Source organism: Nomascus leucogenys, chromosome 24, assembly GCF_006542625.1.
Source record: "Nomascus leucogenys isolate Asia chromosome 24, Asia_NLE_v1, whole genome shotgun sequence".
Classification (NCBI taxonomy): domain Eukaryota; kingdom Metazoa; phylum Chordata; class Mammalia; order Primates; family Hylobatidae; genus Nomascus; species Nomascus leucogenys.
The window spans coordinates 20,829,584-20,856,166 of record NC_044404.1 but is presented as its reverse complement, the minus strand read 5'-3'; the positions used below and the strand labels follow the sequence as shown (position 1 = coordinate 20,856,166).

Genomic DNA, 26,583 nt, shown 5'->3' with positions numbered 1-26,583 from the left:
TGGCCCAGGCCTTCCCTGTGGCTTCAGGTTTTTTTTGTTTTGTTTTGTTTTTGAGACGGAGTCTTACTCTGGCACCCAGGCTGGAGTACAATGGCATGACCTTGGCTCACTGCAACCTCTGCCTCCCAGATTCAAGCAATTCTCCTGCTTCAGCCTCCCGAGTAGCTGGGATTACAAGCGCCCATCACCACACCTGGCTAATTTTTGTACTTTTAGTAGAGATGGGTTTCGCCATGTTGGCCAGGTTGGTCTTGAACTCCTGGCCTCAAGTAATTCACTGGCCTCGGCCTCCCAAAGTGTTGAGATTACAGGCGTCAGCCACCGTGCTTTTTCTTTGTTTTTGTTTTTGTTTTTGAGATGGAGTCTTGCTCTTTCGCCCAGGCTAGAGTGTAATGGCGCCATCTTGGCTCACTGCAACCTCTGCCTCCCAGGTTCAAGCAATTCTCATGCCTCAGCCTCCTGAGTAGCTGAGATTACAGGTGTCCACCACGAAGCCCAGCTAATTTTTTTTTTTTTTTTTTTTTTTGAGACGGAGTCTCACTCTGTTGTCCAGGCTGGAGTGCAGTGGCACAATCTCAGCTCACTGCAAGGTCCGCCTCCTGGGTTCATGCCATTCTCCTGCCTCAGCCTCCCAAGTAGCTGGGACTACAGGCACCCGCCACCACGCCCAGCTAATTTTTTGTATTTTTAGTAGCGAGGGGGTTTCACCATGTTAGCCAGGATGACCTCGATCTCCTGACCTCGTGATCTGCCTGCCTCGGCCTCCCAAAGTGCTAGGATTGCAGGCGTGAGCCACCGCACTTGGCCTAGCTAATTTGTGTATTTTTAGTAGAGACGGGGGTTTCACCTTGTTGGTCAGGCTGGTCTCGAACTCCTGACCTCAGGTGATCCAACCACCTAGGCCTCCGAAAGTGCTGGAATTACAGGCATGAGCAGCCCCCGGCCTTGTTTTTTTTGTTTTGTTTGTTTTGTTTGTTTTTGTTTTTGTTTCTAACCTGAATAACGAGGAGGCCCCTGTTTCCTTTCCCATGGGGCTTGTAGACAGAGCATTAGACAGCAATATGAAGGTTATGCAACTTAAAGAGGCCTGAGCGCCCACCAAGCTAGAGACGTGGAGAGAGCTTGCTAGGAGGGCCGGCAGGGCGGGTTGGGTTGGAGACTCCTCTTGCCCCGACATCCCTTCTCCTCCCATGATGTCCTGGTGGCAGAGGGCCCAGGGCCCAGGGTCAGACCTGGCAGCAGGTGGACTTGGAGCTCTGATGTCTAGGTTCTTTCTGTGTACTCCCTGCAGTGTGCAGAGAACACCAAGTTCCTGGTCCGGGCCTCCTACCTGGAGATCTACAATGAAGATGTCCGGGACCTCCTTGGGGCTGACACCAAGCAGAAGCTGGAGGTGGGTGCAGACCCAGTGTGGGCAGGTGGGGCTGGTAGGGAGGAGGTTGGCATTGGTGCTGCTCCCTCAGAAATATGGGAAAGTGTCCTGAGGGTGCCGGCACTGGAAGACTAGAGTGAGGACTTTTTTTTTTATTAATTAAAAAAAATTTTTTTAGGCAGGGTGCGGTGGCTCTTGCCCATAATCCTAACACTGTGGGAGGCCAAGGTGGGCAGATCACTTGAGGTCAGGAGTTTGAGACCAGCCTGGCCAACATGGTGAAAACCCATCTCTACTAAAAATACAAAAACTAGGTGGCCGTGGTGGTGCATGCCTATAGTCCCAGCTACTGGGGAGGCTAAGGCAGGAGAATCACTTGAACCCAGGAGGTAGAGGTTGCAGTGAGCTGAGATTGTGCCACTGCACTCCAGCCTGGGCAACACAGTGAGACTCTGTCTCAAAATATATATCTATCTATATTATAGATAGATATCTATCTATATTATAGATAGATAATTATCTATATTATAGATATCTATATAATATAGATATCTATAATATAGATAGATATATATAATATAGATATCTATATATCTATCTATATTATATATAGATACTATATAGATATATATATGACAAGGTCTCGCTGCGTTGCCCAGGCTGGCCTTGAACTCCTGGCCTTGAGCCTTCCACCTCAGCGCCCCCAGTAGCTGGAACTACAGGCACGCACCACCACATGCACCCAGCCACTTGGTGTTTTTTATGCAGGAGCCTCCAGCCTCCCACCTAGAGTTTTTCTACCGCGTTCCCTCTCCTAGTGCAGCTGAATCATAGCTCAGCCCCCAGACAGGGAAGCAGAGACAGGAGGCAACAGAGGGTGTTGCTCCCACGTGAGCCCCAGAAGGCCAGCCTGTGGAGTTAGGGCACTCTGGCCCCCTGCAAAGTTTCTGCTAACCTGCACTGGAGCAGCAGGGAGCGCTCCTCCCCTTCCTCACTACCCTGGACCCTAGAAAGGCCTCAGTTACCCGGGCCTAGTGGGGCCGAAGGCCGGCAGCTGCTCACACTTGCTGCAGCTGAGCCACAGGCCTCAGGCCTATTGAACCAGCTGCCTTGGGGGCTGCAGCGACAGATGCGCTTGCTGAAACACACTCTGGAGGTCACCAGGCTTTAGACACGCTCCCTTGTGGAGGATGTGCAGATGGCTCTCATGTAAACCTCCTGGCAGTCCAGGAGGAGGCACTGTTCTTATCCCTTATAACAACAGATGAGGAAACTGAGGCTCCATGTGCCTAAGACCAACCCAATGACACACAGTCAGTAAAGAGTGGCGATGGGATTTGAACCTGGGGGCTCCACAGCACACACTGTTAACCCGTGCTTAACACAGGCCCGATCATGGTTGTAATCAGAGGTTATTACATCACCTAAGGCCAGCAAGAGGTATGGGGAAGCAGAGTTCTATCCCCTCCCCCTAGCCACTGTAAACTACCATCACAGAACCCAGCGCTGAACTGCCTGATCTGGTGAGGCCTGGGGGGCCCTCTCCAGCGGGTTCTCCCCACCCATGTCCAGGCAAAGTGTCAAAGGCTCCCCTCGCCATGGCAGCGATGGACACATTCCTGCCATGTTCCCTTCTCTCATCCTTGCTGCATCCCAACTGGTTGCCATGGTGACCCGGCTCTGGCCTCCGCAGCAGAGATGAGCAGTTACCAAGGAGCCTGGTGCATGGCTGGGGGCTGTCACTCAGCGCCTCCCCAGGCTGGGGGGTGGAGTGGGGTTGGGAGCGCGGTGTGGGGGGCACCCCTGAGGCCATCACAAGTTTGGGAGCAGGGAGCCTTCCTGGGCTGGAAAATACCGTGGCAGGAGACCCCTTGGGTGAGGGGTTGTCTCCTGGGGTTGCTCAGGCCCGAGATGGTGACCTCATCCTCTTTGTAACTGAGCCCCCGCTGAGTACCCGCAGAACTGTTTTTTAGATCTGTTCTCTTCCTAATCCTCATAATAATCTTGTAGAAATAGGAGTTATCATCCCCATTTTATGGAAGAGAAAATTGAGGCCTAGAGAGGCATATTAACCTCCCCAACCAGCAAGTCACAGAACGAGGTGCCTTCAGGCCACACGTGGCTCCGTCCTCTGGGCTCCCTCCTCACAGCTGCCCCCTGGGCCAAGACCCGCCCTCTGTCATCTCAAGCTTCAGCCACTGCAGGATGCTCTGGCCTCTCTCTGTGCCCTGACCCTGGAGCCTTCCATCGGCTGTGACCCCACTAACAGCTGTGACCTTCACCTTCTTTCTGGGTGTCAGTTACTCATGTATTCCATGAAGCCCAGTCCCTTGGTGGGGCTTGGCTGTTTCTCCACACTTCAGCAGATAGGACCAGCTATGCCTAGCCCCTGACCCCCACCCACACCCCTCCCACAGCAGGGGCCTGAGCCCACCTGGGACCCCCCTAGAGCTGCTGGGAGCAAAGCAGCTGAGCCTCCTGTGGCTCTGACCCGCAGGGCCACTTGGCAGACAAATGCCTTTTGTCCTCATTCATTCTGCTCTTGTGGCAGAGTGGTTTTATTTCCTCTCACACTTGAAAAATACTGTGTTTCACAGCTCTGTGTCCGCGACAAAATGACTTTGCTGCCTGGAAAGCCAGCAGGGAGCCATCAGATACATTAATTTACTGCTGCCATCGCCCTGAGGGCTGGCGGCCTCTGGGCTGTGAGCCTGTGGGGTTCTGGGGAGCAAGTGGCCTCACCTGTGATCTGAGGGTTTGGGGATATTCCCGTTGTTCTAGAGCCACGGCAGAGGGGATCTGGAGCCTTAGCAATGGGTGAAGGGAGACAGCACTCAGGGCTCATGGGTGATGACAGGCTCAGCCCCTGGGATCTGAAGCTCCCTGAAGGAAAACCGCCTTTGTAATCATAGCACTAACAACAACAGCACAGACAGTGGCTGGCATCTGTGGGGCACTTAGGTGCTGGCACCATGCTAAGCATTGTGTGTGCCTTATATTTTACGGATTCCTCCCCATATCCTATGAGATAGCTGTCTCATGCCCATTTTACAGATGTGGAAACTGAGTCTTAGGTTGTCATTGGCTGAAGGTCCCACAGCAAGTAGGAGGCAGGGGTAGGTCTGAGGCTGGCTGGGCCTGGAACGCACCCCTCCCTGTGACAGGCACGTGAGGGGCCAGCCTGCACTGCAGGAGGGCGAGGGCAGTCTGAATGGGGCCCTTCTCTCTGGTTCCTTGACCATCCCTTGTCCTAACCCTTGGAGGCTGGAGGTTCCGCCCCTGACCGTTCCTCCTCCCTCAGCTGAAGGAGCACCCAGAGAAGGGCGTGTACGTGAAGGGGCTGTCCATGCACACGGTGCACAGCGTGGCCCAGTGCGAGCACATTATGGAGACCGGCTGGAAGAACCGCTCGGTCGGCTACACGCTGATGAACAAGGATTCCTCACGCTCCCACTCCATCTTCACCATCAGCATCGAGATGTCTGCCGTGGGTATGCGAGGCCACTGTGGGGGGCGGGGGGACAGATGACCCAGCCACACTACCACTCCCGCTAGCCAAGGCACGCCACCTCTCGGGGCCGCAGGAGCCCCTGGAAAGTGGGAAGAGATGCTCTAACAGCCTGGAGGAAGCCCAAGAGGACCCTTGGGATGCTGGGACCCGTGTTCCCAGGATAAACAGCAGCAAAGACAGTAACACTGGGAGCCAACGTGGAGCACTTACTGTGTGCCAGACAATTTTTATTTATTTGTTTTTTGAGACAAGGTCTCACTCTGTCACCCAGGCTGGAGTGCAGTGGTGATCTCGGCTCACTGCAACCTCCACCTCCCAGGCTCGGGTGATCCTTCCACTCAGCCTCCTCAGCAGCTGGCACTACAGGCACCCACCATGCCTGGCTGATTTTTTGTAGACACGGGGTCTTGCTGTGTTGCCCAGGTTGGTCTTGAACTCCTGAGTTCAAGCAATACTCCCGTCTTGGCCTCCCAAAGTGCTAGGATTACAGGCGTGAGCCACCGCACCCGGCCAGTGTGCCAGGCAATGTGTGTGCACTATCTCACTTACTCCTACAGCACTCCCATGAGGTGGATACTGAATCATCCCCATTTTACAGATGAAGAAATCGAGGTCACACAACTAGGAACTAGTGTCAGAGCCTGGCTTCCATCCCGGGGTCTTCCTCTGGAGTGTGTGTCACTCCAACCTTGTGGATTCTCCTCTCCCTCTGTAACATTCTCTACTCCTCAGTCATCTCATTATTATTTTTTTCTGGAAATGCTGCTGAGAAAGCGAAGAGGAAGGAAAGAAACTCATGTTTATTTGGCGGCCCCTATTGGCCATCTCCAGTGCCAAACCCTTTATACCCTTCGTTCCATTTAAATCCCACGACAGTCTTAGAGACAGGCACTAGAATCCTCATTTTATAGATGAGGAAACAGAGGCTCTGAGAGGTAAAGTGATTTGCTTGTTCAAGGTCTCACCGCCGCTAATTGGTGGAGCTGGGATTTGAACCTGGATCTCCCTGATGTCTGGGTTTTCCCACAAATACTGCAGCTGCCTCCAAGCTGTGGTCCATCACAACTAGAACTCCAAAGAGCAGTGGAGCAGGAGGTGGCCTCAGCCCAACTGGGAACATAATTCTGGAGAGATCCCTGACCCAGGGATCAGGGTCAGGAATTAGCTGGATGTGATGGTGCATGCCTGTAGTCCCAGCTACTTGGGAGGCTGAGGTGAGAGGATTGGTTGAGCTCAGGAGACCGAGGTTGCAGTGATCTGAGATCGCACCACTGCACTACCCAGGGTCAAGGCCTGGGTAGATGGAACCTCTTGGACACATTGCCCAGCTGGTGTGGTGACCTGGCCTTGGGCCAAGCCCCAGTGCTTGCTTGGGTTATGAGGCCATGAGTCTGAGTGTCCCGGGGATGCTGATATAGGGAGGGTTGGGACCAGAGTGGTCACAGCCTCAATACTGCAGCTCAGGGAGGGGCAGAGACCAGGGCAACTGAGGACAGATCAGGAGGGAGGAGGAGGGAGCGGGTTGAGGGGGCACCTCTTGGTTTTTGCAGGAGGGTTTGAAGGATGAGGCAGGCTGGTTGCACATTCACCTTATAAAATAATGTGAGCTCAGTGATGATGGTAAAGTAGGGAATGGTAGGGAACAGTTACTCATAGTTCTGACACCTAAACACTAACATTTAAGCATTATATTAATATATAATAATTATTTATATTTATAATTCTTTATATGTTTATTTATATATAAATATTTATAATATATATACACATATATTTTTTATACACACACACACACACACACATACACATTGGTTGGTTTTTTTTTTTTTGAGACAGCTCTGTTGCCCAGGCTGGAGTGCAGTGGTGCAATCTCAGATCACTGCAACCTTGGTCTCCCAGGCTCAACCAATCTTCCCATCTCAGCCTCCCAAGTAGCTTGGAACTACAGGCATGCACCACCACACCCAGCTAATTTTTATGTTTTGTAGTGACAGGATCTTGCCATGTTGCCCAGGCTGGTCTCGAACTCCTGGACTCAAGCAATCCACCTCAGCCTCCCAAACTGCTGGGATTACAGACATGAGCCACTGCGCCCAGCCCATATTTTCTTTTGATCCTTTTTTTCCTATGAATGTTTTAAACACAACTGAAATCTTACGCCATGTAGGTTTCCCCTGGTTTCATCTCCCTTGCTGTCACTAAGCATTTCTGCACGTTACTGTCACCGTGTCTTCATGACCATGTGTGGTGGCCTGGCTCATGCCATTTTCCAACCAGTCCTTGACAAGTGGTTTCCAGTTTCCCAGTGCTGAAAGTCATGCTATAATGGACATCTGTGTGCACAAAGCTTTTTCTCATCTGACGGTCATTTCCTCAGACTCGGTTCCCTGGAATGGAGTCCTGGAGCAAAGATAACAAACGTGGTTAAGGCTCCTGGTCCATTCTGCAAAGAGCTTCGCAAAGGGGCAGCACCAAGTTCCTTCCTGTCCTTTTTTGAGAGGCAGAGTCTCACTCTGCCACCTAGGCTGGAGTGCAGTAGCGCAATCATAGCTCATTGTAGCCTTGAACTTCTGGGCTCAAGCATCCCTCCCACCTCAGCCTCCTGAGTAGCTGGGACAACAGGCACATGACACTACACACCCAGCTGTTTTTGGTGGTGTTTCTGTTTGTTTGTTTTCTTTTTCTTTTCTTTCTTTCTTTCTTTTTTTTTTTTTTTTGAGACAGGATTTTATTTTGCTGCCCAGGCTAGAATGCTGTGGCATGATCACAGCTCACTGCAACCTTAACCTCCTAGGCTCAGGTGATCATCCCGCCTCAGCCTCTGAAGGAGCTGAGACCACAGGCATGCACCACCACACCCGGCTAATTTTTGTATTTTTTTTGTAGAGACGGGGTTTCGCCATGTTTCCCAGGCTGATCTTGAACTCCTGGGATCAAGCAATCCTTCCATCTCCCAAAGTGCTGGGATTACAGGTGTGAGCTACTGCCCCTGGCCTGTTGTTGTTTTTGGGGCAGAGTCTTGCTCTGTTGCCCAGGCTGAAGGGCAGTGTCGCAATCTCGGCTCACTGCAACCTTTATCTCCCAGGTTCAAGCAATTCTCGTGCCTCAGCCTCCCGAGTAGCTGGGATTACAGGCATGTGCCATCACGCCCGGCTAATTTTTATATTTTTAGTAGATACAAGGTTTCACCATGTTGGCCAGGCTGGTCTTGAACTCCTGACCTCAGGTGATCTGCCTGCCTTGGCCTCCCAAAGTGCTGGGATTACAAGCATGAGCCACCTCACCCAGCCTGTTGTTTTTTAATAGCCTAAAGAACCAGCCGGCTACGAATGCGCTGTCTGTTTACTTTACTTCTCCAGACCACCAACCTGTCAACTAAAGAAAATTCAACAAGGTTGGGCACAGTGGCTCATGCCTGTAATCCCAGCACTTTGGGAGGCCAAGGCAGGATGATCACTTGAGGCCAGCAGTTCGAGACCAGCCTGGGCAACATAGGGACACCCTATCTCTAAAAAGAAAGAAATTAGCCAGGCGTGGCGATGTACGCCTTCAGTCCCAGCTACTCGGGAGACTGAAGCGGGAGGATTGCTTGAGCCTGGGAGTTCGAGGGTGTATTGAGCTAGGATTGCACCACTGCACTCCAGCCTGGGCGACAGAGTGAGACCCTGTCCCCAAGGCAAAAAAAAAAAAAAAAAAAAGAGAGAGACGTCCTACTGAGGATTATAGACTGAGGCCTACAGCCCAGAGGGGCTCTGCCAGTATTTCAGTTCACAGTTTATATACAGGTGGTGAAGACTCAGCACCTGCAGAATCACATCTGCCTTGCTCAGAATCACATCAAGGTTTGGGTGCAAGAGCACATCTGGTGATAGATTCCAGAGGCTTCCTCACGAAGCCCAGCAGACATTATCTCGTGTAGGAAAAGGCACGGCCTAGGATCTGTCTTTAGGTGATGTGGTGACTCAGCAAGAGACATGGGGGACCGTAGACTCCATCCTGTTTTGTCTTCAAAGCATGTCTGTGGAGCTCTGCACAGCTCTGCGCGTTGGCACAGAGGCAGCGGCTTTGTGAGCTGATTATGCTGGCAAGCGGAAAAGAGCAAACGTGGCTTCTAACATCTGCCACTTTGTCTCACAAACCCTAATGGGGAACCATTGTTAGTCTCGTTTTGTTGATGTGGGGAATTGAGAATCTGGGAGGTAGGTGGCTCTGCTACTGCGACACAGCAAGGAGAAGACAGGACTGGGTTGGGAACCGGGTCTGGGAGTCTCCAAAGTGGATGTTTTCTGCATTGAATGACGTCACTCCCTGGTGATCCAGCCACACCCCTGCCCTTCTCTACCTTTGACCTTGCAGGAAGCCTTCGGGAGCTGCTGTGGCAGCCAGAGGCCCTACTGCACTCAGAATGGTCTGCAACTCCAGGCCCTGCTCCTGGAGACAGCCTGCCCTGGGTTCTGATGGTGGCTATAGCTCTTAGCAGCTGTGTGACCTTGGGCAAGTTCCTTGCCCTCTCTGAGTCTCAGTCTACCCATCTGTAAGATGAGCCCAATAATAGCACCTGCTTCCTGGGGCTCCTGTGCAACTGAGGGGAAACCCTCGGTGGGTGGGCATTGAGCATCCAGTGCCTGGCACTGATTGCCCTCGATACATAGGGCTCACCTGAGGCCCTTGCCACTTTGCCTGGTCTGTGTGTAGATGAGCGGGGCAAGGACCACCTCCGGGCGGGCAAGCTGAACCTGGTGGACCTGGCGGGCAGCGAGCGGCAGTCCAAGACTGGGGCCACGGGCGAGCGGCTCAAGGAGGCCACCAAGATCAACCTGTCGCTCTCGGCGCTGGGCAATGTCATCTCGGCGCTGGTGGACGGGCGCTGTAAGCACATCCCCTACCGTGACTCGAAGCTGACGCGGCTGCTGCAGGACTCACTGGGCGGCAACACCAAGACGCTGATGGTGGCCTGCCTGTCGCCTGCGGACAACAATTATGATGAGACACTCAGCACGCTGCGCTACGCCAACCGGGCCAAGAACATCAGGAACAAGCCGCGCATCAACGAGGACCCCAAGGACGCGCTGCTTCGCGAGTACCAGGAGGAAATCAAGAAGCTCAAGGCCATCCTGGCACAGCAGATGAGCCCCGGCAGCCTGTCAGGTGGGACCACGTTGGGGTAGTGGCGGGAGGGCCGGGTCCCCAGGAGAAAGCTTCCTCCCCTCTGTCTTCTCACCTCCAACTTCCCATCTAAAAGACAGGAGCATCCTCCCACCCCTCAGCCCCATGTGAGCTCAGGGCCCTGGTTGGAGACGGCCCAGATGGTATCTGCTTGTCAGTGCCCTGGGAGAAGGGCAGTCCGTCTGGCCTGTCCCATCTGACGCAGGCTGTCGCCCAGTCCTCGCCTCTGCTCTGCTCATCCATTATCCCCCACCGACCCCCACCACACCCCCCCACCACACCCCTGTCTACTGCTGTCTGTGGCATTGTTGCAATGTGTGTTCGCTGCTCAGCAGCGGGCAGCTCACTCCCCACGTCCACACCTGCTCCTCGCAGGCACCTTGTTACTGCAGCTTTTGCGCCCCGGCATTTGCCTGTCACCTGGCAGGTGGGAATCCACCCCTGGAGCATTGGCCTGAAGGGGCTTTGGAACTGAAGGACTCTTTTTTTTTGAGACGGAGTCTCTCTCTGTCGCTCAGGCTTGAGTGCAGTGGCGCAATCTCGGCTCATTGCAACCTCCGCCTCCCGGGTTCATGCCATTCTCCTGCCTCAGCCTTCTGAGTAGCTGTGAAGGACTCTTAAGATTTTCTTATCTCAGAAGCTCTTGGGGAAGGGAACACAAAATGCTTGGGTCTGTCTGTCCATTCATCCTCCTCCCACCCACCTTCCTCTCCATCTATTCATTGTACACACACCCATTCACCTACCCACTCATCCACCCATCTGCCCATCCTCCTATTTACCCATTCATCCACCCACCTTTTCATCCACCTACCCACCTTCCCACCCACCCCATTATTTATCCATCTGCACACTCACCCATCCATCCACCCACTCACCCACCTATACATCCATCCATCCACCCACTCACCCACCTATACATCTATCCATCCATTCATCTTTCCATCTACCCATCCCTCCCTCCATTCCATCGATCCATTTCTTCCTTCCATCCATCCATTTGTACAGCCACCCACCCATCCATTCATCCATCAGTCCATTCACTGACCCTTCCTTCCTTTCTTCCATCCAATCATCTGTCATCCATCCATGCATCCATTCATCCATTGATCCTTCCTTCCTTCCATCTATTTGTCCATGCATCCATCCTTTCATCAATCTTCCTTTCATCCACTCATCTATTCATCCAGAGATCCTTTCTTCCTTTTTTCCTTCCATCCTTTCATCTCCCATCCATCCATCCATCCATCCATCTCCATCCTTCCTTCTATCTACCCACCTACCCATCTTCCATTCATTTTATCTACCCATCCATTCACCCATTCTAATCACCCACCCCATCACCCTACCATCCATATACCCACCCATTCATTCACTCCATCGTATCATCCATTCTTTTATCTATTTTTCCACTCACCTACCCATCCATCCATTGAAGGTTCCCTGAGCTTCTCCTCTGTGTGTGGACCCGTGCTGGGTACTGGATACACAGAGATGAATCAGGTGCAGGCTGTGCCTCGTGGGGTACCTAATCTCCCGAGGAAGAAAGATACTTCAACAGACCATCACATGCAATGAGACACACTCTAGGGCAGACAGCCGTACAGGGCAGAAAGGAGTGCATGGTCAGCCAGGTCTATCTGTGGGTGGGATAAGGTCAGTGAGGGAAGGCTTCCTGGAAGAGGCAGTTTTTGAGCAGAGTCTTGGAAGAGGAGAAATTTCCCTGTTAGGATGAGAATGTCCAGTGTGTGCAGAGATGCATAAAACTCTAAGGTGCATTTGGGGAACTACAAAGCCCTCTGCTGGCCGCCTTGGGCATAGGGATGATGGGAGGTGGTCAGGCAGGACTGGGGTGGAGAAGGCCTTGAACACCATTGCAAGGCATTCCACCTCAGCCATCTGCCTTCCTCTTCTTTCCCTACTCCTCACCCAAACCCTACTCACCCCCAAGACTGGTAAGGGGGAAGACAGGAATGGTGAGGGTACCAGGAGGGAGTGGGGGAGGCTCGGCCTGCGGCCCCCGCACCCAGCAGCTAACATCTGTGCAGTCCTTCCAGTGGTGATGGAGGCAGCCCCCAGGGTAGAGGCTGTTAGCATCCCTTCTCCCTGGATGAGGAGCAAGGAGCCCAGCCAGCAGAGTGACTGGGGTGGTGCTGGGTGGATAGCTGAGCGCTGAGCAGTTATCACCGGCTCACCTCCCAGCTCCTCAGACAAGCAACTCAGCCACTGAGAACCTCAGTCTCTTCCTCTGTAAAGGGGACATCATAGCGACGCCCGCCTTGTGTGTGCTGTGAGGCAACTGGGAAAATTGCCTGAGATCACGCATATGTGGGCTCAGCACGAGGCCTGGCACGGTGGGCTCCAGAGACAGTGCGTGCTGCCTTCACTTTGGAGCCGGGCCTTGAGACCAGGCGTGCCTGACCCAAAGCTCCCTGTGTTTGCCCCTCCCAGGACTCATTTCCCCTTTAGCCCTGGTTCTCCCTCTAGCACATCCCTCTTTTTCCCTTTCAACAAAACTTGAAACATCTGTCTACTTTTACCGGTCCCAGTCTCTCTCCCTCTGCTCTCTCTTGCTCCTACCCAGGCAGGCCCGTCCTGGCCCACTGATGCTGTCCTTGTCACCGATGGCCTCCTGTTATGGAGCCCAGTGACCGTCCTGGGGCAGGCCTCACCCTGCCGTCTCAGCACCAGCTGGCTCAGCAGACCCCCTCCCTTCATGAGACCTTTGCTTCCTACATGCTCTCTGCCCTGGCTCCCTTCCTGCCTCCCCACCCACCTCTCCTCAGTTCCCAGGGGCGAGTCCTCCTTGCTCCCTGGCCTCCTAACCCTGGGCTGTCCCGGGCCGGTCCTCTGCTGTCCCCTCTCTGCACTCGCTGCTAAGGTGGCTTCACCTGGGTCCCTGGTGTTATCACCACCTCTGCACTCCTGACTTCCCAAGTGCACCCCGCAGCCTGGCCATGCAATTTGTGTTTTTTTTTTGAGACGGCATCTTGCTCTGTTGCCCAGGCTGGAGTGCAGTGGCGCGATCTCGGCTCACTGCAACCTCCGCCTCCCGGGTTCAAAGGATTCTCCTGTCTCAGCCTCCCAAGTAGCTGGGACTACAGGCACGCACCACCATGCCCAGCTAATTTTTTGTAATTTTAGTAGAGATGGGGTTTTACCGTGTTAGCCAGGATGGTCTCCATCAGGACCTCGTGATTCGCCCGCCTCAGCCTCCCAAAGTGCTGAGATTACAGGCGTGAGCCACCTCGCCTGGCCTCATGTCTTAGTGACTCACAGTGCTCCTGGAAACCTGGGGTCAGGCACACCCACAGGGCCATGGGGAAGCACCAGCGTCGGTCTGGAGGGAGAGGGAGTGGGGGCCTGGGCCACAGCCTTTACTGGGCTTCCTGTGGGAAATGCACAGCAGGGCTTGGGAGGCAGGTTGGGACCGGCTGATTTGAATAATTCTGGTAGGCTTTGGGGTCGAGGGGCTGTTCCTGGTTGTCTATGCCTGGCCCTGGGTCTGTTCAGGGCAGGGGGAATCTTGGCTTGGTGTGAGAGTTACATACAGCAGGTGGCTTGGGGTGTGGACTCGGGCTCGGCTGGTTTATATACCAAAGATGGACTCACTGACTCGTGGTTTACGGTTTCGAGGAATTAGCTTGCCCTGAAGGGCAGTCTAACTCTGCCCAGCAAGTCCCTCAAGATAATAGAACATCATGCAATGTAGAAAAAAAGTAAAACATGCTATACCTTGTCCTCTGAATTCCGGACTTGAATCTGTAGCTGTGTAATAAGCATTTCAAACCCAACATGTCCCACTGTCAACTCGATGGGCCCCCAAATCTGCTAGGCGTGCAGCTCCCCCCAACAGCTGACGGCGGCAACTCAGGTGTTCAAACCAGGCACCTTGGGGTCGCCCCTGGCTTCTCACGTTCTCTCAAATCTACATCCAGTTGGTCAGCAGATCCTGCCGTCTCCACCTTCAAAACTGGCTACAGCCTGGCCGGGCACAGTGGCTCATGCCTGTAATCCTAGTACTTTGGGAGGCCGAGGTGGGCAGATCACTTGAGGTCAGGAGTTCGAGACCAGCCTGGCCAACATGGTGAAACCCCATCTCTACTAAAATAGAAAATATTAGCCAGGCATAGTGGTGCACACCTGTAGTCCCAGCTACTTGGGAGGCTGAGGCAGGAGAATCACTTGAACCTGGGAGAGGGAGGTTGCAGTGAGCTGAGATCACACGATTGCATCTAGCCTAGGCGACAGAGCAAAGACCTTGTCTCAAAAAAAAAAACAAAAAAAACAAAAACAAAAAACAAAAAACTGGCTACAGCCCGTTCACTGCTGCCATCCAGACTTGAGTTTCTGCACGCCCCCCCACAACGGGTCTCCTAGTGCCTACCCTGGTTCCCCTCAGTGCACTCTCCACACAGCAGCCAGGGAAAGCCTATTTAAATGCAAGGCCTGTGACTGCCCTGTGCACACCTGCCTCATTTAACCCAGAGTCACAGCCAAAGCCCTCACCTGGCCCTCCACAGCTCTCACAATCTGGCGTTATCCCTCTTGGACTTCTCCTCCTGTCCTGCCCATCACTCCCTCCCCTCCAGCCACACTGGCCTCCTGGCTGGGCCAGGAACAGTGCAGTCTCACAACTGCCTCAGGGCCCTCGCACTCACCGCTCCCCCTGTCTAGCAAGCCCCCCCTGTGCCCGCCCTCTCCTCGCTGCTTCCTTCATGCCTTGACTAAAAGGCCTTCAATAAATAAGCTTTATTTATTTATTTTTGAGACGGAGTCTCGCTCTTTCGCCCAGGCGGGAGTGCAATGGCGCCTTCTCAGCTCACTGCAACCTCCACCCACCTGGTTCAAGCAATTCTCCTGCCTCAGCCTCCCGAGTAGCTGGGATTACAGGCTCCCGCCACCATGCCTGGCTAATTTTTGTATTTTTTGGTAGAGACGGGGTTTTACTATGTTGGCTGTTGGCTGGACTTTTCTTGAACTCCTGACCTCAAGTAATCCACCCGCCTCGGCCTCCCAAAGTGCTGGGGTTACAGATATGAGACACTGTGCCCAGCCTAACACACTATTTAAATGGCAACTTGGGCCAGGCAAGGCAGCTCACACCTGTAATCCCAGCACTTTGGCAGGCCGAGATGAGAAGATTGCTTGATCCCAGGAGTTTGAGACCAGCCTGGACAACACGGCGAGAGCCCATCTCTACAAACATAAAAGATGAGCTGGATGTGGTGACGTGTGTCTGTAGTCCCAGCTACACGGGAGGCTCAGGTGGGAGGCTCATGTGAGCCCAGGAATTTGAGGCTTCAGTGAGTTATAATCCCACCACTGCACCCCGGCTTGGATGGCAGAGCAAGACCCTATCTCGACAAATATATAAGTAAATAAATTGCAACCCTTCTAACTGCTTCTAACTCCCAAGCACCCTCCCTACTTGCTTTTTCTCCTCAGTACACATCGCCTTGTAATGTGTTACCCATTTTGCTTATTTATTTTGATGGGAGGTGCTCAGGCAGGGCTGGAGTGGAGAGGGTCTTGAACACCACCACGAGGCATTTCGCCTTGTCCATCTGCCTTTCTCCTCTTTTTCCCAGTGGAAAACTCAGCGTGGGTGTGGAGTTTTGTCTTTGTTCAATGCCGCATCCTCAGAGCCTAGAACATCAAGGTGCTCCATAAATATTTGTTGGATGACTAACAGCCTTTTATATGGAGATGTGTTTGAAATAAGCTCAATACTTTAAAATCTTTTTGAATGACCATGAGGTCGTCTTTTTATAGATTTCTGCTTAGTTCCTGCACACGATGTGCCCCTCGTCCTGGCTGCTAATTTCTGTTTCTCCCCCAGCCCTGCTGTCCAGGCAGGTGCCCCCAGACCCTGTGCAGGTGGAGGAGAAGCTGTTGCCCCCACCTGTGATCCAGCATGACATGGAGGCCGAGAAGCAGCTGATCCGGGAGGTGAGACCCAAGCGGGTGGGAACATGGAGAAGCGGCAGGCAGGTGGGGTCCAGTGGGAAGGGCAGGGCTACCGCTGGGGTCCAACACGATATCACCGTACCTTCACTGTGGGTTTGGTCCTGAGAAAGTTGAAGCTCAAAGAGGTGCCAGGACTTGCCCAAGGTCACACAGCAAAGAGTCTGAGCCAGGATTTGAACTTGAGTTCTTGACTCCAGACTATAGTCAATGCCGCCTTAGGGCCTGCGTGGTGAGAATAGAGGGGTGTGGAGGCGTCTCCAGGGGTGTGGTCTCCCCTCCGTTTTGAAGGAAGGGGTGCCTGTGCATTGATGGAAGCAGAAAAGCCATCCCTGGCTGTGGAAGTGGACTGTGCAGAGGTGAGGCAGTCAGGGTGGGGAGGAGTCTGTTCCCCAGCAGCCGACAAGTCTGAGAGCCAGGCAGCCCGTCTGACCAGCAGGTCAGTGTGGTGTTGGCCTCCTGGAAAAATCTGTCAACTGGGCCACCTGGGTCCTCTCATCTGAGTGCCTCCCAACATCCCTGGGAAGCAGCGGGTCAGATGATGCCCCTGATTTCCAGAAGTGGAGCTGATCCCCAGAGCGGACTTCCACAGCCAGGCATGGCAGGGCCCCCCAACTCCTGCCTTTGGCTCCATCCCTGACTCCACGCTCTGTTGGTTTCCAGAGATTCCCACCTAAATGCTGCATCCTGAGACCTGAGCATGCCGTGGAGTTTGACATGTGGCAGTCCCTTCATTCATTTATTTATTTACTTATTTTTGAGACAGCGTCCTGTTGTCACCCAGGCTGGAGTGCAGTGGTGCAATCTCAACTCACTGCAGCTTCAAACTCCCTGGCTCAGGTGCTCCTCCCACCTCAGCTTCCCAAGTAGCTGGGACCACAGGTGCATGTCATTACGCCTGGCTAATTTTTAATTTTTTTTTTGTAGAGATGGGGTCTCTATGTTGCCCAGGCTGGTCTTGAACCCCTGGGCTCGAGCGATCCTCCCACGCCTCCCAAAGTGTTGGGATTACAGGCGTGAGCCAATGCGCCGGGCCTGATAGTCCCTTTAGAGCCCTGGCTTTTCCTGATGTGAAACCTGATGCCAGGCAGGACGAGCTATCCAGGGGCTGGGCCTAGATGTGTCTGCTGCCAGACCCCTGCCACTCAACTACGACCTCCCACTGGGGTCCGCCCTCAGGCCCCGGAAGCCCCTGTTGGGCTGTGGGGACCTGGAGCCCAGCCTCTGGGGCAGACAGGAGAAGGACTGTGGGGGTCTCAGTCCTGTGGGCCGGAGGCCTGGGAGAAATCCATCCAAGAGCCTCGGGTGCTGCACGTGACGGGCGGGGCCTGTGCTGTTTGGGGAGAGGCTCGATGGTGCCCCCAGTGGACGCCGTCCGCCCCTGCAGGCTCTGGAGCTCGGCAGCGGGCACTGCCTTTCTCCCTCCACTGCCGTTTCCAGCCCGGGTGTCAGGCCCTTCTTGTAGCTCTGGGGAGGCTCCCCGGGAGGCTTTAGCAAGGAGGGGCCCTGGGGGATGGCTGAGCTCAGACAAGCCCACAGAAACCAGAGAAGTCAGCCTGCTGGAGTTCGGAGTGGGCATGGAGTCACACAGGGCGGCTCGGAGGCAGGGAGTCACACATGGAGTCGCAGCCCGGGGGGCTCTGGTCACAGATGGAGGGATGGGGCGGGCTGTGCAGGACGGGGACGGAGGCTTCCTTCCCGGGAAGCCAGGTAGGGCCGGCGGCCCCCGCTGTCCAGTAAGTAGGACACTGCCTCCCTCTGGTGGTCACCAGGGAGAAGCGACGCCGTTCCTGGCGGGCCCCCGGAGTGCCACGGATGGGGGTGCCTTCTGTCCTGGGGATGGGGTCGCCTGCCTCCTCCTCGTGGGGCGGCCCAATGGATGGTGCTGCCTGACGCCGCCGCCACCAGGATTCCAAGAAACCCTGAGGTTTCTTCTGTGAGCCATGCTTGGAGGAAGCATTGAAGAGGTCTGTGCCCCTCCCCCCAGCCCGCTATCCCTGCTTCCCTCCTGCCTCCCATTTGTTCTTTTTCTCAACTCTCGTATTTTTTGAGCACCTGGTATGCTCCTGGGACCGCGTTTCCCTTTCCATTCCAGAACCATTCAGGGAAAGGGAGGAGCCCCCTCTGTGTAGGGAAGAGGGCACGGGCCAGGAGCCGGGTTTCGATCCCCAGTCTGAACCAGGGGTTTGGACCAGAAGATTCCTAGGGTCCGTCCAGCTTTCTGCAAGTCCATCGTTATGGGCTCTGTGACCTTGGGCAGGTTGTTTGAGCTCTCTGAGCCTCTGTCTCATCTGCAGAACAGGCATCACAGCAGCTTTCCTGCTGCTTCTTAGGGATGTAAGAGGATGAAATGAAGGGCCATCTTCTCCTTGGCGGGCTGTGTATCATGTACCAAGCAAGAGCTGGGGGTCAGCTCCGCCATTCAGTCCTTAACACGCATATTGTGAGTGCGTGCTGGGTGCTGGACACTCTAGCGGGAGGGGGATGTGGGGCCAAGGAAGGGTTTTTCATGCTTTAAATGTTGGAAGTAAGAGAGCATGTCTTGCAGACTGTCGGGAATTATCCAGCTCAGAGGGAGAAGTCGAGGTATAGGAAGGAGGGGGTGGATTGCAAGTGCAAGGTCCTGGAGCTGGGTGGCGTGGGTTCAGAGGAGATGGAGCTTCTGGGTAGATCTGCAGGTGAATGGGAAGGTGAGGGAGTCTTGTGCCTCCCTGTTCTCTGTGATTTAGCAGGCAGGGGATTTGGGGGGAGAGGAGGGTTGAGAAGACAGAGCGAAAGGGTAGGACTGGGGATGTGGGGGGAGAGGAGGGTTGGGAAGACAGAGCGAAAGGGTAGGACTGGGGCTGTGGGCTCAGCCATGTCGAAACCCGCCTGCCTGAGATTTAGGTCCCATGTTTAAAAGTGAGAATGGGGTTGGGCGTGGTGGCTCATGCCTGTAATCCCAGCATTTTGGGAGGCCGAGGCAGGCGGATCACTGGAGGTCAGGAGTTCAAGACCAAGCCTGGCCAACATGGCGAAACCCCGTCTCTACTAAAAATATAAAAATTAGTCCGATGTGATGTCACGTGCCTGTGATCCCAGCTACTTGGGTGACAGAGGCAGGAGAATCGGTTGAACCCAAGAGGCGGAGGTTGCAGTGAGCCAAGATGGCGCCACTGCACTCCAGCCTGGGTGACAGAGTAAGACTCTGACTCAAAAAAAAAAAAAAATTAAAAATTAAGAAAAGAATGGAGACTGGTGGTGCTGTGCACATATATGTGTGTGTGCATGTGTGTGTGCATGCACATGTGTGCCTGCAGGTGCATGTGTGTCTGTGTTGCTATGTGCATGTGTGTGCATGTGTGTGTGCATGCACATGTGTGCCTGCAGGTGCATGTGTGTCTGTGGGTGCATGTGTGTGCATGTGTGCACGTGTGCCTGCCTGTGCATGGGTATGCCTGCATGTGTGTGCCTGCATGTGTGTGTGTGCATATGTGTGTGTTTCCATCCATGTATTGCTAAGGTGAGGCCTGGGTTTAACCAGGGTCAGGGCTGTGCTGGGAGAAAACAATAGACGGGCTGGGTGAGGGAGTCAGGGATGTTTGCTGACTCGAGTCATGGGCCCTGGGATGCCAGCTGGTGAGGAGGGCAGCGAGAGCAGGGGGCAGTGGAGGAGAGGGCTGCAGGGCTCTGAGGAGCTGCCTGGTCATGGAACCCCCTGGGCCTCAGTAACACTGTGGGCATTGCTTCGAGGTTCAAGTGTATCTAAAAATGTACTAAAGAATGCACCGTTACATCTGAATTATTCTCCGTCCCCTTCTCTCCCTCCCTAGGTGCCTAAATCAGTGCTGTCCATGCCAGTTTCTATTTGCCAAAGGGATCTGGAGAGGTGGGATTATGACATGGTGCTTGCCCACGCCATCCCTGTCCTTGTCCCCTCTCTCTGGCTTACTACAGTGGCAGGCACCTCTGTCAGCAGTGGCTCCAGGAGACAAAGGGTCCCAGACGATCTTTTTTTTTTTTTTTGAGACGGAGTCTCACTCTGTCGCCCAGGCTGGAGTGCAGTGGCGCAATCTCGGCTCACTGCAAGCTCCGCCTCCCGGGTTCACGCCATTCTTCTGCCTCAGCCTCTCTGAGTAGCTGGGACTACGGGCGCCCGTCACCACGCCCGGCTAATTTTTTGTATTTTTTAGTAGAGATGGCGTCTCACCGTGGTCTCGATCTCCTGACCTCGTGATCCGCCCGCCTCGGCCTCCCAAAGTGTTGGGATTACAAGCGTGAGCCACCGCGCCCAGCCCCCAGACTATCTTTAATTCATAAATGCTTTGCCCTTCTCTTGGGCCATGTGTGTCAGAGGCCTGAGTATGTTGCATGCCCATTAACCTGCAGTTCTGCTCTGCCATTTACTGGCTCCGCAGGTGCTTCTTGAATCCCTCCTCTGGCAGGATCTGAGGTTACAAGACAGAATGGTCCTTCCAGCCTGGCCAAGATGGTGAAACCCTGTTTCTACCAAAAATATAAAAAATTAGCTGGGTGTGGTGGTGTGCGCCTGTAGTCCCAGCTACTCAGGAGGCTGAGGCAGGAGAATCGCTTGAACCTGGGAGGTGGAGGTTACAGTGAGCCGAGATCATGCCACTGCACTCCAGCCTGGGCAACAGAGCGAGACTCATCTAAAAAAAAAAAAAAAAAAGGACAGGATGGTCCTTGCTCTCTGGAGGGTGCCTTCTGGTAGGGGAGACCAACAATAAGCTGTAATCAAATACATAGAGACTATCATGAAGGAAGCAATGGTTCAGGCAGAAGAAGCAGCTCCTGAGATTACTAGGAAGCTGGAGAGACAGAAGAGACCTAAGGAAGGAAAAGAAGGAACTGGTGGCCCTTGCCCCGATGTCAGAAGACAGCAGTTGTGGAGGGCTGTGAGGAAGGAGGGCGCTGCTGAGACAGCTCACACACCATTCACACCCATTCACACCCGTTCACACCCGTTCACACCTGTTCACACCCATTCACACCGATTCACACATCACACACCATTCACCCATTCACACCTGTTCACACCCATTCACACCCTTCCCTGGGCAAGTGTGTCCTGCCCTTGGCTGTCTCCCAGGAGTCCTCATCCTGGGGTAGTGAAATGGTTGAAAACCCCCAAAAGAAGCAAAAGCCAAAGCCCCAGGAGTCTCCTCAAGGGAATAAAATGGGAGACCCGTCTCTCCAAACCCAAGAAAAAGAAATCTTTCCCAAGGAGGAGCAGGCTAGTGGTGATCCTGGGGAGACAGCTGGCAGCATGTCTTCCCAAGGTGGAGGCTGGGTGCGGTGGCTTACGCCTGTAATCCCAGTGCTTTGGGAGGCCGAGGTGGTGGATTGCTTGAGGTCAGGAGTTAGAGACCAGCCTGGGAAACATGGCAAGACCCCCATCTTTACCAAAAATACAAAAAATTAGCCTAGTATGGTGGTGGGTGCCTGTGGTCCCAGCTTCTCGGGAGGCTGAGGTGGGAGAATTGCTTGAGCCGGGGGTTGAGGTTCAGGTTCACTGCAACTTGAGGCGGCAGTGAGCTGAGACTGTGCCACTGCACTCCAGCCTGGGTGATAGAGTGACACCTTGCCTAAAAAAAAAAAAAAGATGAGGACATGTTCATCCAGGGAGGAAACAGTTAGTGACCCCGAGGGAGAGGCAACAGGAGCATTGCCAAGAAAAAGAGCAGATTCTCTTCCAAGGAGAAGCCATCAGCAGTGGGCCTGGAGAGGCCACTGGCAGCAAGATCAGCTCCAAGAAGAAGAAAAAGACCCACAAACGGGCCAGGCCTGATGGCTCATGCCTGTAATCCCAGCACTTTGAGAGGCCAAGGAGGGTGGATCACGAGGTCAGGAGTTTGAGACCAGCCTGGCCAACATAGTGAAACCCTGTCTCTACTAAAAATATAAAAATTAGCCAGGCATGGTGGCAGGTGCCTGTAATCCCAGCTACTCGGGAGGCTGAGGCAGGAGAATTGCTGCAACCCGGGAGGTGGAGGTTGCAGTGAGCTGAGATCACACCACTGCACTACAGCTTGGGTGACAGAGTGAGACTTTGTCTCAAAAAAAAAAAAAAAATAAAGTCCCACAAACCATCCCGGGAAGATCAGAATGAACATTTCCTGGGGGAGAAGCATGCCCCCAAGGTGGCATTTTCCAACCCTACACCCCAATAAAAACAAATTCACGAGCACACACACACACACACACACGGAAAATAAATAGCATAATAGAAGCTCAGGAAGTGTGTTAAGAAGAAATAGAGGCCGGGCACAGTGGCTCACGCCTCTCATCCCATCACTTTGCAAGACCGACATGGCGAAACCCCATCTCTACCAAAAATATGAAAATTAGCCAGGCATGGTGGTGTGCACATGTAATAGGCTACTTGGGAGGCAGAGGCAGGAGAATCAGGAGAATCACTTGAACCTGGGAGGCGGAGGTTGTAGTGAGCCGAAATTGAGCCACTGCACTCCAGCCCAGGTGACACAGCGAGACTCTGTCTCAGGAAAAAAAAAAAAAAAAAAACAGCAATAGAGGAAGGGACAGAGAGCAGTGTGGGAGGGCTTCTGAGAGTGTGGTCAGGGAAGGCCTTTCTGGGGGAGGTTACTAAGCTGAGGCCTGGGAAGGTGCTTGGGGCAGACAGGAAGTGGATGTGTCTAGGAGGCCCCAAATGTGCATCATAGCAGTTGAGGGGGAGGCAGGGCCAAATCACTTGGGACTCAGGTCAAGTTGAGGAGCTTAGATTTCATCCATGAACATGGGATACCATCAGCAGATCCTAAGCAGGGGAGACACCTGGATGGGCACCATGGCTGTGTCAGAGAGGTTGGGGCCAGAGTGAGAATAGAGGTGAGGACCAGGTGACTGTCTGGACGAGAGCTGGTAGTGATAGCAAAGATGGAGAGAAGTGGGTGAATAAAAACATATTTTGTCATTGAAGGGTTGAGGACCATTGGGCAGAAAGGTAGTTGCCAACATGGAAAGGTGTTCATGATATATTGCTGTGTGCATAAAATAGATTGCAAACAAATGCATATATTATTAGTCTGTTAAAAAATGCACTGAGCAGGCTGGGCATGGTGGCTCATGCCTGTAATCCCAGCACTTTGGGAGGCTGAGGCTGGCAGATCACCTGAGGTCAGGAGTTCAAGACCAGCCTTGCCAACATGGTGAAACTCCGTCTCTACTAAAAATTAAAACAAAAATTAGCCAGACGTGATGGTGGACACCTGTAATCCCAGCTACTTGGGAGGCTGAGGCAGGAGAATCGCTTGAACCTGGGAGTTGGAGGTTGCAGTGAGCCGAGATCGTGCCATTGCACTCCAACCTGGGCAACAACAGTGAAACTCCGTCTCAAAAAAAAAAAGTAGCACTGAGAGGCTGGGTGTGGTGGCTTATGCCTGTAATCCCAACACTTTGGGAGGCTGGGGTGGGAGGATCACTTGACACCAGGAGTTTGAGACCAAGCTGGGCAACATAGTGAGACCCCTACTCTATAAATTTTTTATTTATTTTTGTTTTATTTTTATTTTTGAGACAGAGTCTCACTCTGTTACCCAGGCTGGAGTGCAGTGGTGTGATCTTGGCTCACTGCAACCTCCACTTCCCAGGTTCAAGCGGTCTCATGCCTTAGCCTCCCCAGTAACTGAGATTACAGGCATGCCACCACGCTTGACTAATTTTTGCATTTTTAGTAGAGGCGGGGTTTCGCCGTGTTGGCCAGGCTGGTTTTGAACTCCTGGCCTCAAGCGATCTGCCTCAGCTTCCCAAAGTGCTGGGGTTACAGGCGTGAGCCACCACACCCAGCCTACAAAATTTTTTTAAAAATTAGCTGATGGTGGCCGGGCATGGTGGCTCACGCCTGTAATCCCAGCACTTTGGGAGGCCGAGGCAAGCAGATCACGAGGTCAGGAGATCGAGACCATCCTGGCTAACACAGTGAAACACTGTCTCTACTAAAAATACAAAAAAGTTAGCCGGGCGTGGTGGCGGGCGCCTGTAGTCCCAGCTACTCGGGAGGCTGAGGCAGGAGAATGGCATGAACCCAGGAGGCAGAGCTTGCAGTGAGCCGAGATTGCGCCACTGCACTCCAGCCTGGGAGACAGAGCGAGACTCCATCTCAAAAAAAAAAAAAAAAAAAATTGCTGATGGTGGCATGCCCATAGTCCCAGCTATTCGGGAGGCTGAGGCAGGAGGATCACTTGAGCCTGGGAGTTCGAGGCTGGAATGAGCCATGATTATGCCATCGCACTCCAGCCTGGGGGACAGAGTGAGACCCTGTCTCAAAAACAAAACAAAACAAAAAAGCATTGAGAACAGTTTAGAAAGGTCTTCACCAGCAGGTAATTATCACAGTGTTGTACCATTGGATTCTCTTGGCTTACTTATATGTTCTGTATTGTTTGAATAACAAAATAGGAATACCGAAAGCTGGGTTTCGAAATGATGATAAAATGCTGCCTGCCCTCTGGTCCCCCCCACCCCCTCAGGAGTATGAAGAGCGCCTGGCCCGGCTGAAAGCCGACTATAAGGCCGAGCAGGAGTCTCGGGCCAGGCTGGAGGAAGACATCACTGCCATGCGCAACTCATATGACGTCAGGCTGTCCACACTGGAGGAGAACCTGCGGAAGGAGACAGGTGGGCACCCCTTGCCCCCCGAGGCTGTCTCCAGGGAAGGTGGCCTCCTTTCCGCCTCACTGCAGTAACTGCATCACAGAGCGTTTTCTACACCCCAGGCTCAGGCCTGTTTTATCCTCACAGTGGTCCAGTAAGGTAGGTACCACAATTATGCTCACTATATAGATGAGGAAACTGAGGCACAGAGAGGGTAAGTAACTTGCCCGTGGTCACACAGCTGGTAAAGGAGAGCCAGGATTTGAACCCAGGCAGTCTGGCCCAGAGCCAGTGTTCTCACCCGCAGCACTGCACTGGGATGGCTTAGCCATGGACTGGGCCCCAGCTCAAGGCTGACTGTGAGCTGTGAGGTACCACCCTTTCTTTAGAGGCAAGCCCCTGCCCTGAATTTCTGTGTTTGCCATAGTCTCCTCTTACTTTTGAGCCTCTCTGTTACCAAAGCAAACACATTCCATAATAAGGATTTAATCCTTAGCCACAACTTTTTACCTATCTGGAAGTTTTTGTCTTCTTTTTTTAAAATTTCTTTGTTTTGAGATGGAGTCTTGCTCTGTCGCCCAGGCTGGAGTGCAGTGGTGTGATCTTGGCTCACTGCAACCTCCACATCCCGGGTTTAAGCAATTCTCGTGCCTCAGCCTCCTGAGTAGCTGGGATTACAGGTGCACACTACCACACCTGGCTAATTTTTGTGTTTTCAGTAGAGATGGGATTTCGTCATGTTGGCCAGGCTGGTCTCGAACTCCTGGGCTCAAGCGATCCACCCGCCTTGGCCTCCCAAAGTGCTGGGCTTGCAGGCGTAAGCCACTGCACTCGGCCTTTAGTTTTTGTCTTCTTTTTGCCGCCCTAGGATGTTCTGCCGTACCAGTGTCAGTCAAACACGCATGCTGCCTGGAGGTCCAGACTTCCTAGCACGCATGAATAGTGTAGAATCCAGGCCTGGAATGATGATGATACTGATCGCACCGTCGGTACCACTTGTTGGCACATTACCACGTGCCAGGTACTGTGTGGGTGCTTTACCTGCATCTCCTCACTGAGCCTCTGTCTCCCCAATCCAGCGAGGTAGGACTCCCTGAATCCTCCCATAACCGTGTGGAAACCAAGGCTGAGAGAGATCCAGGCCATTTAGCTAGGGAGTGGATGCCATATTTCAGCAAAGGGAAAAATCAAGATCCTCTTACAGGGGTCTGGGACACGCGATAAAGAAATGGGTGGGAGGTATGAGAGGCGCCGGGAGCCCCCTGAGCCGGAGCACTAAGGGGCCCATGTGAATGCAGCCCTGTCTCCGCTGCAAGGGAGACACGCTCCTGGAGGAGACCCAGGGGAAGAGGAGGGAGCAGATTCCAGCATTTTATGCCCTTTGGAGTGTTCCCTCCAGTCCAGATTGAATATGAGGCCTCCAGCAGATCTTCGTCTGGCTTCTGGAGCTCTGACGTTCATCCACAGCATTCATTTAGCTCCCGTGGATCTAGCATATCCAGTGGACAAGAGCCCTGGGCCGGGCACTGCAGTGGGGGCTCTGAGGGCACCTGGGTATGAAGTCTGCTGAGCTCTCAGCCTTGGAAGGCAACAAGGCCCCAGGAAGCCTGCCAGTGTGTGAAGAGTGGTCCCAAGGCAGGGTGTGACGTAAGAGCCCAGCACTTAGTGGCTGTGGAGGTCAGAAAATGGGGGAATCACAACGTTGGTCAGGGAAGTCTTCCTGGAAGAGATGGAAGGCAGTAGGGTTTGGGTTCTGATAAAAGCAGAGATGGGAAGGCAGGCAGACTGTAGCCAGCCTCTGGAGGGTCTGGGAGGCTCTGACTCTTTTTTGTTTGTTTGTTTTTGGTTTTTATGTCTATTTTTTTCTTTTTCTTTTCTTTTCTTTTATTTTATTATTATACTTTAGGTTTTAGGGTACATGTGCACAATGTGCAGGCTCTTAAGCTAGTCTTTTAGA

The 26,583-nt window shown here is 53.3% G+C and overlaps 1 protein-coding gene across 1 annotated transcript in view; it reads left to right on the top strand.

Annotated features, from left to right (window-relative positions):
- KIF17 (kinesin family member 17) overlaps positions 1 to 26,583 on the top strand; it is a 54,302-nt gene that overhangs the window by 3,172 nt on the left and 24,547 nt on the right. The window contains exons 3-7 of the mRNA XM_030805542.1: positions 1,292 to 1,393; positions 4,674 to 4,863; positions 9,579 to 10,031; positions 15,892 to 16,001; positions 24,503 to 24,650. Of these exons, the coding sequence (XP_030661402.1) occupies positions 1,292 to 1,393; positions 4,674 to 4,863; positions 9,579 to 10,031; positions 15,892 to 16,001; positions 24,503 to 24,650 (1,003 nt within the window). The remainder of the gene's footprint in view (positions 1 to 1,291; positions 1,394 to 4,673; positions 4,864 to 9,578; positions 10,032 to 15,891; positions 16,002 to 24,502; positions 24,651 to 26,583) is intronic.